The following is a 12,945-nucleotide window of genomic DNA, read 5'->3' as shown; positions in this document are numbered from 1 at the left end:
TGACAACAACTCTCCCCCTCCATGCATATGCTGTGCTGGCAGTGTGCAGCGCAGCAATGAGATGCAAAGTGACATTATTGCTTCCAGCAGCATCTTTCTTGCAGCATGTGAGGGGCTGCTGCACAGACGTCTGGCTTTTCTTTAAGTTTAGAGAAGGATTAAGAAGGAAAGTTTTTTAGTGGGAGTATCAGTGCTTGTGCATGGCTTGATTACAGACTCTGTCTAGAGGTCAAGACTTTGGAGTGTCCCACTCTCTTTGTGCCTTACATTGGTGTTTGTCCCTTCACAGTCTTGCATTTCTCGCTGTTGGTCTCTCCATCTTCTTGCCACTGGAAGCAGGGGCTCAGCATTGATTTCTTAGGGTGTCAGGTCACAGCAAATAAATGCCATCTGTAGGTCCTAAAGGCAGGGGAAGTCCCACTGGTGAGCATAATGGAGGATAAGGAGTGATTCGGCACACTCCCAGGTGGTGACTGGCGAGAAAGACAGACGTAGATGGAGCTCTCGGAAATCAAAATGGCTTAATTTGATGAGCTGGTGCAGGGTGAAGAGCTCTCGCTTGAACATGTCGTTCCAGGCACTGATTGAAACACGTCATACATACCACATGCCCGCCTATAATACCGTCTAGATGGCGGCGTATAAGCGTGTACATGCGCACGTCTGCTACCCTGAGCACTGGTGAGGCACATACACAATCACCACAAGTACAAGCTTACTATTGTGACTGCAGGAGGAGGAGGGACGGAGATTGAGGCTGACTGACGGACTGATATGAAGGCTGAATAGCAAGTGGTGCTTCCAGTCTGCATTGAAATTCACTGATTGAATCTTGTGCTGTCAAGCAAGGACTTTGAAATTGTTGAAGTGCTTAGTTTGTAGTTTGGTGAGACATTATAATATCCCATTACATGAATTTTCCATGCCACTTAAGTGTGCTGTGTTATGAAGCAAGCTAATGGATTGTGTTGATTATTCGGTACTGATGCAAGGTGGAAATTATCTGTTTCCGTTGAATTGTGCTCATTTGTTCCTCCAACATACAATTACCCCAAGTCTAATGTAACAGTGTTACGAATCTCTGTATTTTTTTCTGTTTCTGTCTTTATATATTCAATGACATCAATAGAGCAACAACATAGTTTTGAAACTGTCTGGTATTCGTGTTTCCATCTTGTTATATTATATATTATATTATCTCAGTATATTAAAAGAGCAAACAGCAATTGTTTTAGGAAAAAACTGACATTTTTCTTCTGACCATAAATGAAAGGGTGGCTTGACATTTTGCTGTGCACAGGCATGTGAATAAGTACTGGGTAAGAATGAATGCCATCTTTTATTAACTGTCTTCTGTGTTTTGGCAGCCCTTTGTTGCAGCACTTGCTCTGTTGGCTCTGAGATTGGTAAACACACAGAGGGCAGAATGAGTAGTGAACATGCAATAGTTAGTGTTTTTGCATACACACACACACACACACACACACACACACACACACACACACACACACACACACACTAACACACACACCCTCATGCGCTCTAGAGACGGGGATCATAGGGTGTTTATCTACCACCGTTGAACATAACAGTTTAAGCCAGTTGGTGCTTGGCCCTGCTAACTGCAGATCAGCTCATGAAGCCACAATTGGCTCGACAGAGCCGTATGTCAAAGCCAGAACGTACGATTTTATTCTCTGCCTGGAAGGATCCAAAATATTCTCTCAAGTAGAGAAGGGATCACACTTACTTGAGGTTTGAGTAACTTCATTTGTGTTTTACCAACAAGCCCACGTCTTTTGTCCAACCCTTGCTGGGCATGTCTCTTGCCACTATTTTGTTGATCAGGCTCATGTTTCAGGTTCCAACGGTCTTTTTGACTCTTGAATCTCTGGACTAGTGCCACCTACTAAGCTGTGACGTGAGCTAGTCCTCCTCAAGAAGGATGCATTGAATCAGTGACTGAGATCAACTGTCTCATTCATATGTTGTCTGATTTTCAACGCCACTAATCAACTTAAATGCTTATATTCATAAAATATCTTGCATTTTGTTATTTCCACAGATACAGTGTTCATTAGGACTTATTTTTGTATTTACTTAAAGAATGACTGGATGTATTGTGTTGTGGTATCAGGCTCTTAGATGTGCTTGTATCTAGACATTTATAGACTAAAATATAGACTCTGGGAATTCATCGAACATAAATTAATATGGTGTGTAAAGTTGTTTGTTACAGCATCATTGTTTGTAATGTACTCTGAAATCTACATAAACTCACATTTGCAAAATATAATAGAAGCTGCCTTTTAAAGCGTATCTAAGGGAATGTATACCCTGCTGTTAACATTGGTGTGCATGTATAGGATTTGCTGCTGGACCATATTGCAGTTACGAAGGAGATGCAGTGTAAAGACCAGAGTGTAAGTGTTTATACAGTATGTTCACCTCCCACCTGCTGTGTATCTGCCTTGCATGTGGGCGATCATGGCTCACGATGGAGACAATTATCTCATCTATAACTCATCCTGTTACTGTAATATGGTTACGTATATACATGTACATCATGGAAAAAATAGCACATTTGCATTTAATAGTGGATGTTATGGAAAAGAAAATCTGTATCAAGTGGGAAATGAGCTTGTGACGATGGAAAGCAATTGTGCGTCATTTTTGATCATCTGTGCGACACTCACAAGTATTCTCGGAGTAAAGGCTCCAAGTTTTCATTGTTGAGTCTTTTCACACTTTCTAATCAGCCAACTGGTGTACTGGTGGTTTAAAGTAGTGACTCTTCAAATAGCGTTAAACAAAAAAGTAAGTAGTGGGTGGGGAGTTGTTATACAGCATTAGCATGCATAGTGTAGGGTGGTTTTGCATTTAATTATTTTTAAGGCAAAGTCAAAAACAGCTGTGTTTGTAGGCTTTTTTTATTGTTTCACAAGAGATCGGTGAGAGAAGGTTAATTGGATTTAAACAGCCTGCAGCAGAATTCACAGAGGTAGGTTCATGGTCTTGTGGTGGTTGTACGGCTTGATTGACAGTTGCTAATGATTGATTTTGTAAAGTGGTAATAGTCGTATACCCAAAACACAGATACTACATTTTAAATTTCTAACCATCAGCAATGTACGGCTCTCAGTGGGGTTCATCCAACAGCTCCCCCGGGGGCCTCATTTATAACAGTCGGTCCAGCATTCATGCTTGCATGCAAATTACAGCTGTTATTTATGAAAAATGTATTTGAGCTCGCATGTAGGTGATTCGTTTATGTCATGTCTGATGCTAAAGGCTAAATAATTTGATATGAATGTCATACTGTACTGTATAGCTGCAGTGTCTGTGGACCAGGGCTGTTGAGTGGACACATCGATGCTGAAGGAGAAGTCAGTGGACCGTCCTCCAGTGCTTGTGCAGTCAGACGATTAAGAAACAATTCCTTTGTCTGTCTTTTACTGTCTACAAACGGGCTCTTGTAAATATGGAGGGACTGCGGGCAGAATGCTCATGGGTCAGTGGACTATAGGAGGCAAAAGACGCAGTGTGTTTGAGTGCTGTTGTGAATACAGTTAGGAGACTACACAACTTGACTCTGCTTTACTAATACGCCTGCTGCTCAGCTGTGTAATAGGAAGACCGAAAGCAGAAACATCCGAGAGAAAATGAGGCCGTAGCTGGTTGCAAGGCCACACGTTTTCTCGCAGTCTAAAACTGTAAAAGTGTTTGTATCGAAACCACAAGATCAAAGATGCAGCCTGCAGTGAACATTGTGTGTTCACTTCTGACACAAAAGTGTTCATGTTTTTGCAATAGCCCATGTCAGTGTTATATAATCATGTTGTTGGATAATTATTAGTTTAATCTATAACAATGCTCCATATTTTGAATGCGGATCACATGTTTGACATGTAAAATCTGAATCTGAAAAGTAACTAGTAACTACGGCTGTCAGATCAAGTGGAGTAAAAAGTACAAGTTTCTCCACTGAAATGTGGTGAAGTAAAAGTATAAAGTAATGGAAATGCACAAGTTAAGTACAAGTACTTCAGGATTTTACTTCAGGATAGTACATTACTTTGGTAAATGTAAATCTTTTTTCAACGCAAGTCATCTGACTTTTACTCGAGGACAACACTAGTCAAGTAACTTCTGCTCAGGTGGAATGTTCTCGTGTTATTTCCTGCCATGCTAATCACATTTGTAGTAGTCATCACTAACGTGAAGCGATAGTTGTTCCTTTTATATAACTCACGGATAATAGTCAGCATCAAATTTGCAAACTACAATTTGCTCAACTTGCTGTCATTTTAAGTGAGGAACCGCTCTGATTTCAAAGGTTACACATAGTGCTGTGGTTAACGTTGCTGTGATATATATCGTACAAATAAACAGAGGACACATACAGTATATGGACATTTTTACTGTTCGTGTGAATTATGCATGACACTGAAGGATATTTCAGTCCCACTTAGGAGGGCTTTGACGCTAACTCCTCAGCAGTGTTCTGCTGAAAGGGTGAAGAGAGGCGTCGGTAGTGGCAGAATATCCTCCGTTGCTCTGTTGCTGGCTGCTCTCACACTCTTCTCTCTCAGTTTCCATGTGTTTGTCTCCACACACTGATAATCTCGTCTCTCTGCCTGCTGTATCATGCAGGATCATCCTGGATCACAGCGACTCGTACAGTGACCTCCTCCGCATTTACTGGCATCAGCGTGTTTGCGTTTCGTTACGTAAAAGCAAAGATCGTGAGGCTAGCGCTGCACTTTCTTTACTGCGTCAGTGTTGGTGTCACAGAAACATCTGCATCTTACTTTGTGGAGCTGAAAATATGATTACGCCTTCAGAAGATGCGGTCTTAGAAGAAACGGTGCTGCTTTTAAGTGCAGCTGCTGCCTAAACTTCAGGTTCAGCTGTTTAAGGAAATGTTCATGAAGAAGGCAGTTAGGCAGCTTTATAGGGCTCTTACAACCGCTGACTGGTGTAGTTACACATATCACAAGGCAGATTAAAACTCTGTTCTAAAAGTACTCAAGCATGACATCAATGATGTAATTCCACATTTTAGTAAAAAGTCTTTCATTTTCAATCGATGATTACATGTTGGCTGTTCAAGAGCAATGCTCTACTGATGAATAGTCAGTAGACCAAGTGGTTTCTAAATTACACATTATGAAAGTAATGGCTTCTTAAATTTGCATATTAACGCTGATGCAGTCACAGGTGTGTGTCCATCGGGTGTTTCACAGCAGCTTCAAATTGAGCTCAGTCGATCAGAACTAAGGGCCATAACTTTCTGTTTCAGGGTGATAACTTTCCATATGTGTGTGTGTGTGTGTGTGTGTGTGTGTGTGTGTGTGTGCGTGTGTGCGTGTGTGCGTGTGTGTGTGTGTGTTTCAGGGTTCTCTGCCTCCCCGGTGTCTTCCTCTCCTCTGCGGCCTCTGAAGCCATGGACTAGAGCTGCGTCTGGTCCTGACAGTCCCACGGTCATCAGATGGCTTTTCAACAACCCTCAGCAAAAATACAGAAAGTATGTGTCATAACTAACAGAAAGCAGTTGAATCACAGTCATCCACATTGTAGCTGACAGCTGCTAAATAACACTGAATGGATGAGGCTAGAGGTATTCAATATTTCTCTCATTAACAACAAATGAAAAGACCAAAAACAACAATGAGTTGATCCTATTGTGCTGTCTGTGTATGCGAGGACTAATTTATTAATCTGTGGCACAGACCTCCATTGTTGACCAAAAACTACTAAAAACACACAAATGAGCCACACTGCTGCACTTGGTAACATGTTCCTTCATTACGATAGAACAGGCACTGTGGTCTATTTTGAGTCAATCCCACATATACATTGTCTTATACTGAAGTAAATGCAGCAATACCAAAGTGCAAAAATACTCCATTACAGTCTTACATTCAAAATGTTATAACTGATGGCAGACAAACAGTCCCTGTGATAGTTATGTACAGTTTTAGATTATTAGATTATTGTTACTGATGCATCAATAGGGGAAAAGCGTTTTACTGCTGTGCTGTAGTTGGTCACGCGGGAGGTAATATTAACCACATTATACTGTTTGGCTGTTTAATTTTTCATATTTTATATGTTTTTTTCCTACACAATCTTTATCAGGAAAGTAACTATAGCCGTCAAATAAATGTAGTGCACACAATATGTACTATAAAAAGTACAAGTACCTCTGTACATAAGTACAGTACCTGAGTATAGTTCTTTACATTGCATCACTGCACCTGGTGCCATAAATATTCACAACTAGTACACCAAATGTGTCTTAATCCACCATTGAAGATTTACTCGTATTTGAGTAAGATTTTCAGAGACTACTTTGCCCAGTTAAAGATAAAATATGACTAAATATAAAGTTGTAACAAATAGGTTTGGGCCTGAGGATCGCAGCAGAGTCTGAAAGTTTTAATAGATGGACCAATGCATTGTTGGTTCTGGTCTTTTCATGCCATTTGTTAAGAATAAGACAAATTTGTCAAACGTTAATCCTTTAACGTAGATTACATTACATTACGGTCATTTAGCAGACACTTTTATCCAAAGCGACTTACAACTCAGTATCTATCTACACACCGTAGACGCAGCTACGGGAGCAATTTTGGGGTTAAGTGTCTTGCTCAAGGACACATTGACATGAGACTAGTAGAGCAGGAGCCGGGGATCGAACCACTGATTGAAAGGCGGCCCTGCTCTCCACTTATCCACGGTCACCCTGTAGATCTTTTTCTAGTTCACTGTGCTGCTATAATGCCGATTGTAGAAGCCGGATACATCATGTTTGTGAAATAAGCAAATTGTCATTATGATTAAAGGGAAGCTGGACATTCCCAGGCTGTATGTCAGATAAAAACACATGCATTAGGGTGTTTCTGAGTCATAACTACCTCCCACAAGGAAAGCGATCTGAATAAGGCTGTTCTTCAGGGAAACGATGAGGTCATGACTTATAATATTCAGCTATTCCTGTGACTCGCTTCACACTACTAGACTCAAGGCTTTTTGACCTGCAAAGCAATGCTGTGATTCTCACTTGATGGGCAGCTTATTATTCTGTGCTCAGTGTTGACCTCTAGACAGTGTAATTATGTGCACATATGTTGTTTCTTTGTCTTTTGAATTTCCTGTAAAAAGTGTCCTACAATTTAAAATGTGTTATCATAAACATTTAGTTGATTTCTAAGAAAGAAGTGCCAATAAAGAGAAAACTATCTTCTCCTCCAGCGATACATTAGGGGTCCCCTTTGATCTGATAACATAATGTGTATCAATCCCAATCTCATGATCTCTGACAAACCTTTGGTTGTGACCGCTGCAGCACATGCAACGCAATGCAAGTGGCTGACAGTAAGTAGGTCAGCTAAACTACAGCTTAAGTGCGACTTTGACTCATCAATAATGCATATGATAAAGACTAAAGTTGCTGGGTCTTGAACAAAGATATTTTCTCTCTGATGCCAATAATCAAGCAGTGCTCAGCTGTCTGTTTTTCTTTTTTTTGTCGTGAGCTTTTCATTTTCATGTGATGATAATACTGACCGAGAGTTTCTGAGATTGTTCTGTCATGATCAGTTAAAGATATGCTGCGATGTCCTATCCACTAATGCTCATCCGTCTCAGAAGCAGGAAACAACTGAAATGTTTTTTTGCATCGGCTGCATTTCCAGATAAGAGCGTCTGTGCCAAAACTGAGCCGAAACCTGATGTACGCTCGTATGTCATGTGGCCACACTGAGCGTACAGCTCAGCGATGTGGGCAGAGTATCAGAATGTCTGCAGCATGCTCTCACTCCTCTTTCGGTCAAAGCCACAGACCTGAGCAGCCTTCAAAACCTCCGGTCTGCACACACAGAGGCCCCGGTGTCAGAGCTGCAAACCTGTGGGTGTTTGTTTCTTCACTGACGACGCTCTGAACTCCGTTCCTCGGTCACCCACACAGCCTCCAGAGGAATGAAAGCTATGCATGGGCTCAGTCGTTCCATGGGCCGAGGGAGGGAACACTTGTGCATCTTAGAAGTGATATTTAAGATCTAACAAAGGAACGCTTGTTGGTCATTAGAGCCGCGCTGTTAACCTGCTCTCTAGCTAGCATCATACTAAATAACATCACACTGAATCGCTCCACAAACAGTTGCTAGGCATCCGTCCTTGCTGTCCAGCTCATGTGATTCGAGATGCTGGATCATACCCAGAAACCCCTGGTTGGCACTCAGTGGCAGGAAGAGGGTTAGTGTTTGTTTTACGTCATGGGTGGTGGGCCAAAAGCTTTGGAGAGAGGCAGGTGTGTCCTGGATACAACCTCTGGTCGTATTGTTGATATTACATCCGTGCTGTTGGATTTTATGTTATGACTGTTAGCAAGAGCTGGGAGGAGTTCTGGGAGTGGAGTGCTGTTCACAGTACTATGTACGTTCAGCTCTAAGCATTACACATGGCCGAGACTGCTGGCTGGGATAAGAATAAGAGAGAGGGGCCGCCCAGTTTCTGATTTCTCACAAGTGATGGGTTTTTAAGAGTGTCGTTGAAATGGATTTACAATAAAATGGTGTCTTTTTCCAGATGACAACGTGAAGGCTGGCATCCACCAAGGCCACCGCTGCACCTTGGGCAGCGCACACACATGATCACATGACTCTGGACATGGACGCGGTCCTGTCAGACTTTGTTCGGTCCACGGGGGCAGAACCGGGTCTGGCAAGAGACCTGCTGGAAGGTAAGAGACCCAAACTGTCCTGCACCTCTGAGATTCAAGGTTATGTATAAAAGACTCAATATGTGGGAATTTGTGTTTTGATCAGCTGCTCCCTGTTGTGCTGCGGTTGTACTCAAGCGAGCAGAGGAGAGGGAAGAACAGAAGAGGAGAGGAAATGAGGGGAAGGGAAAAGAAAGGAAACAAAGGAGGGGAGGAGAGGAGTTGGGCCTGTAACAGTGAGCCAGCCTGCTGATTTAGAGGCCAGTGTGACGGTTTTACGAGTGCACTCCCCAGGGAGAGCTTTGTGCCCATTCATTGGAACTCATTGAGGAGCAGAGTGCTACTGGCACTTGTATAGCTTACATACAGGGCCACTTTGGGGGGAAAAAACTGGAGAGAAAAAGTGCATACGGCAACAGAAAGCTGGTTGATGGTCAGTTGAATTGGCTTTCTTGAGACAGTCAAGTGAGGTTTGTGTTTTTATTTCCGATTTTTTTCAGCAATTTCAGTCTCAGACGATTTCGCTTTGCACTCAAGCATCTGTTCAAACTGCAGTAAAGAAATGCTGAACTCTTAATTTAGATCCAGTTTTGTCTACTTTACAGGAATAAAAGCATGCTCCACACAAATCAGACTTCCATTAGGGGATGAAATCCTTGTAGAGTGCGTCCTGGAATTTTTTTTTTGTCTCTGCATGTTTATTATGCAGCTGGTGTCTAGTCTGATAAAAGAATTAAAGTGTTGGGTGTCTGTCTCTCCCTCCCCTTCAGTCATTTTTTTTTTCTGATTCGGCTTTGGCACAAAGCCACAGGGACACTAACAAGACACCAAACAAGACACAGCACTCAGACAAGACAGACGTGGGCCTGGATGTCCTATTTCAGTGTCATGCCTGCTGCTTTTCTCTGGTGTTAGCTTAGCTCTCCAGACCTGCATCAATCAGCTGTGACCCCCTAGTCTGAGTCATATGACAGCGCAACATGTGGTGCTTCCCCCTAGAGGCTGGTTTATGTACTGAAGAATTTCTTTGGAGCTTTGTGGATACATTTATTGACAACCAGGACATTTTCTGTGTTCTGGGGTTTTTCATTTTTAGAATAGGAAAAAGGGTTTACAAACTAATTTAGGAGATTTCATTTAATTAAAATAATCAGATAGTTAGTAAAGCTTGCTCATAAAGATTTACTTCTATTGCCCTCAAATGCGCCTGTGCACCTGGTTTAATTCACAGTCCTTAAAGGAGAAAAAGGAGTTTAGCTGCTGTGTTTCTAATAGATAGGGATGATGCATGTTCACACTGCAGATGAATTTATCAATGTTCCTTTTGCTGACGGCAGCCATTCAAAATGAAGGAGCTGAAACAATGCCTTCCATGCCACAGTAATAGTAGGCTAATGTAGAAGCATTTAAAGAACATGCATTAGGTGCTGGGTGGCTATGTTGCTGGACCTTAAATTGTATTCTTGGATGTGTGCAGCTCGATAAAGTAGAAGCAGTTTTGCATTGATCGTCGTGAGAGACGGGGTTTAGTGGTGCCAGGTTTCATGTTCAGACTGCCGAGAATCATCATGTCTGGAAGTGAGGAAGAAGACAACTTCTTCCAGGTCTCTTACGAAGGCAGTCCATTAATGGACCCTGTCTCACAAACATACTCAGATTACATGCAGGAACCCTCTGAATGTTTGCAGTTGTAGACGTTGATGTGAGTTGTATAGACTGTAGATAGTTCTTGTGGCGTCATGAGAATGCACACTGTTTTATAATAAGACTGAGGCTCGACTTGTTTCTCTCAAACCTGGAAGGGATCTCTATTAGAGAGACAACACCCAGAGGACAGGATGTGTGTGTGTGTGTGTGTGTGTGTGTGTGTGTGTGTGTGTGTGTGTGTGTGTGTGTGTGTGTGTGCTCATGGCGTGCATGTGTTACCAGTGTGTTGGTCCCTCCTGCACATCAGGATATTGCTGTCACTCTGTGAAATGATCTGTCTCCCCTCAGCGTCTTCATTGTTGTGGCACCACCCAACCTCAACCTCCGGTTATTCTTCTTATGATGCAGCATGTTTTACTCAGACACTGTATGGCATTGCTCCATATGGGCTGTATACATCATTATTGTTGGGGCTCATTATTTAATATTTGTAAATAGCTGGGAATTTATCTGAATTTGTTTTAGAAAAAGACAGTAATCCAAAAATCTGCAGATGCATAGCCCTTTTGCATTTCACCCCATTTCTTTCTTCCCTTTCAGCTATTGGTAACATATTATGAGTTATTCACCATGAGATAACCCTGTAAGCGAAAAGTGTCCTGTTGCACCAAAAAAACTACTTTTTGATGTGTGGGAACATAATATTTGGTAAACCACTCTAATTGTTCAGAAATGCAGGATATCTTTGACTAAATATAAAAAAAAAAATATATCAATATGATACCCTTCAATAATCGTACACAATATTCATTCTTGATATTTTTAATCAGTGTTGACGTGCAATCGACCAGACCTTTTGTTTGTGTCCCGCAGGTAAAAATTGGGACCTCAGTGCTGCTCTGAATGATTATGAGGAGCTCAGGCAGGTCCACACTGCCAACCTGCCGCAGGTCTTCAACGAGGGCCGCTACTACAAGCAGCCAGAGACACGTGACACGCCCACCCATGTCAGCAAGATCGACAGGCCATGTGCACAGAAGCAGGAGGACAATGCACAAGGTACGAGGGCTCCCTCAACACCATATTGCCACCACCAATGACCCCCACCAGTTTTGTCTTTTCTTCACTCACTTCCCACTCATCCGTGCAATTCTCGCTTCTTCTCCCCTCTAGAGAAGCGTCTGTCCCGCGGGATCTCCCACGCCAGCTCTGCCATCGTCTCGCTGGCGCGGCTGCAGGTGGCCAGTGAGTGTACCAGCGAGCAGTTCCCTCTTGAGATGCCCATCTACACATTCCAGCTACCAGATCTCAGCGTGTACAGCGAGGATTTCAGGAGTTTCATAGAGAGAGACCTGATTGAGCAGTCCACCATGATGGCTTTGGAGCAGGCCGGTGAGTAATACCGGATATAATATTATACAATACGTTCTGGTATAGTGCTTCTCCTACTACTGATATGAGATATGTAACAGAATCTTAGGCATTTCAGCGTGTTCTTGATTTAGATTACACTGAAATGCAGCAGGCCCACAAAGCAGTAGCAATGAGAAAATACCATTGAAAGTCAGTAATGTAGACAGAGACGTGGAGGGTGAGACTGAGAGAAGAGATACGGAGCAGCATTATCTGGAAGCAAGACGACAACAACTAATTCAAAGCATCCAGGATCCCAAAGGATTCATCTCCCAGCTTCAGTTTTGAACTAACAGAGAGAAACTAGTTAGTGAAGTTTCAAATCTTCCTGCAGATGTTCTCACACAGAGACTGCAGAGATTGTAAAGCCTTTCTCACCTAATTCTGTTCAAATTCTGGGAACAGTCGTCCAAAAAGAAGGTCAGGACAATTAAATACATTGACTTTCATATTTCTGTATTTCATAAACAAGTGAATAAGAGAGAATCTGTCTAGTATTGTGAATACATTTTCAACTGTCCAACCAGAAAATCTATAAATACTATAAAATATGTATCTCTGCAAATAAAAAGATAAATTACAACAACCAGTTTAGTATTAGCCATCCCTTTATGGGTGGTTGAATGTCAACCAGCACATGAATCATTCATGGATATAACATCATGAAACAAACTGGGATGTAACAGTAGTCCAAGTTTTTAGAAAATTAACTTCATATCTAACATGTAAAATGCAAAACATCTGCATTTTGAGCCCATCCACAGTGAGGGGTAAATCATTCAGAGCTTCTTCTGTGTTTACTGTTGTTAAATAAATGATGCAGTCAGATCACCCCAGGCTCAGAGCGATGAGGCTGCCTGCAGTAAAGCAGTGTGCCGTGCCCGGGGCTGTGAAGCAGTCGTCTCTCCCTCAGGGATGCTGGCAGGGCGGTGATGGAGCAGAAACTGGAGATACTGTAAAAGTCAGGCTGAGGAGGAAGATACTCAGAGTGGGTTTTTGAAAGACTGCTGGGTATTTGAGGGTGTGTGCAAAGCATATGGCCTGTGCTAATCATTGCCTTCAAAGTTCAGCTAATGAAGCTAATTATGCCTGTTGGCTAATTGTTCTCATTGGGCCATCACTGGTACCTGCTCCAGTAGTGTGAGACTGGAGGACATTAA

General features: G+C 42.3%; 1 protein-coding gene across 1 annotated transcript in view; it reads left to right on the top strand.

The window, feature by feature from the left end:
- Window positions 1-12,945, top strand: part of otud7a (OTU deubiquitinase 7A) — a 34,755-nt gene that overhangs the window by 7,587 nt on the left and 14,223 nt on the right. Inside the window, exons 2-5 of the mRNA XM_068723532.1 lie at window positions 5,398-5,527; window positions 8,593-8,746; window positions 11,246-11,431; window positions 11,546-11,764. Coding sequence (XP_068579633.1) covers window positions 8,662-8,746; window positions 11,246-11,431; window positions 11,546-11,764 — 490 coding nt within the window. The 5' untranslated portion in view covers window positions 5,398-5,527; window positions 8,593-8,661. The remainder of the gene's footprint in view (window positions 1-5,397; window positions 5,528-8,592; window positions 8,747-11,245; window positions 11,432-11,545; window positions 11,765-12,945) is intronic.

This window comes from Cebidichthys violaceus, unplaced genomic scaffold (assembly GCF_023349555.1).
Source record: "Cebidichthys violaceus isolate CVI_PGR_0920_01 unplaced genomic scaffold, fCebVio1.0.p SCAF_3, whole genome shotgun sequence".
Classification (NCBI taxonomy): Eukaryota; Metazoa; Chordata; class Actinopteri; order Perciformes; family Stichaeidae; genus Cebidichthys; species Cebidichthys violaceus.
The sequence above is the reverse complement of the archived record's forward strand: the minus strand, read 5'-3'. Positions and strand labels throughout refer to the sequence as shown.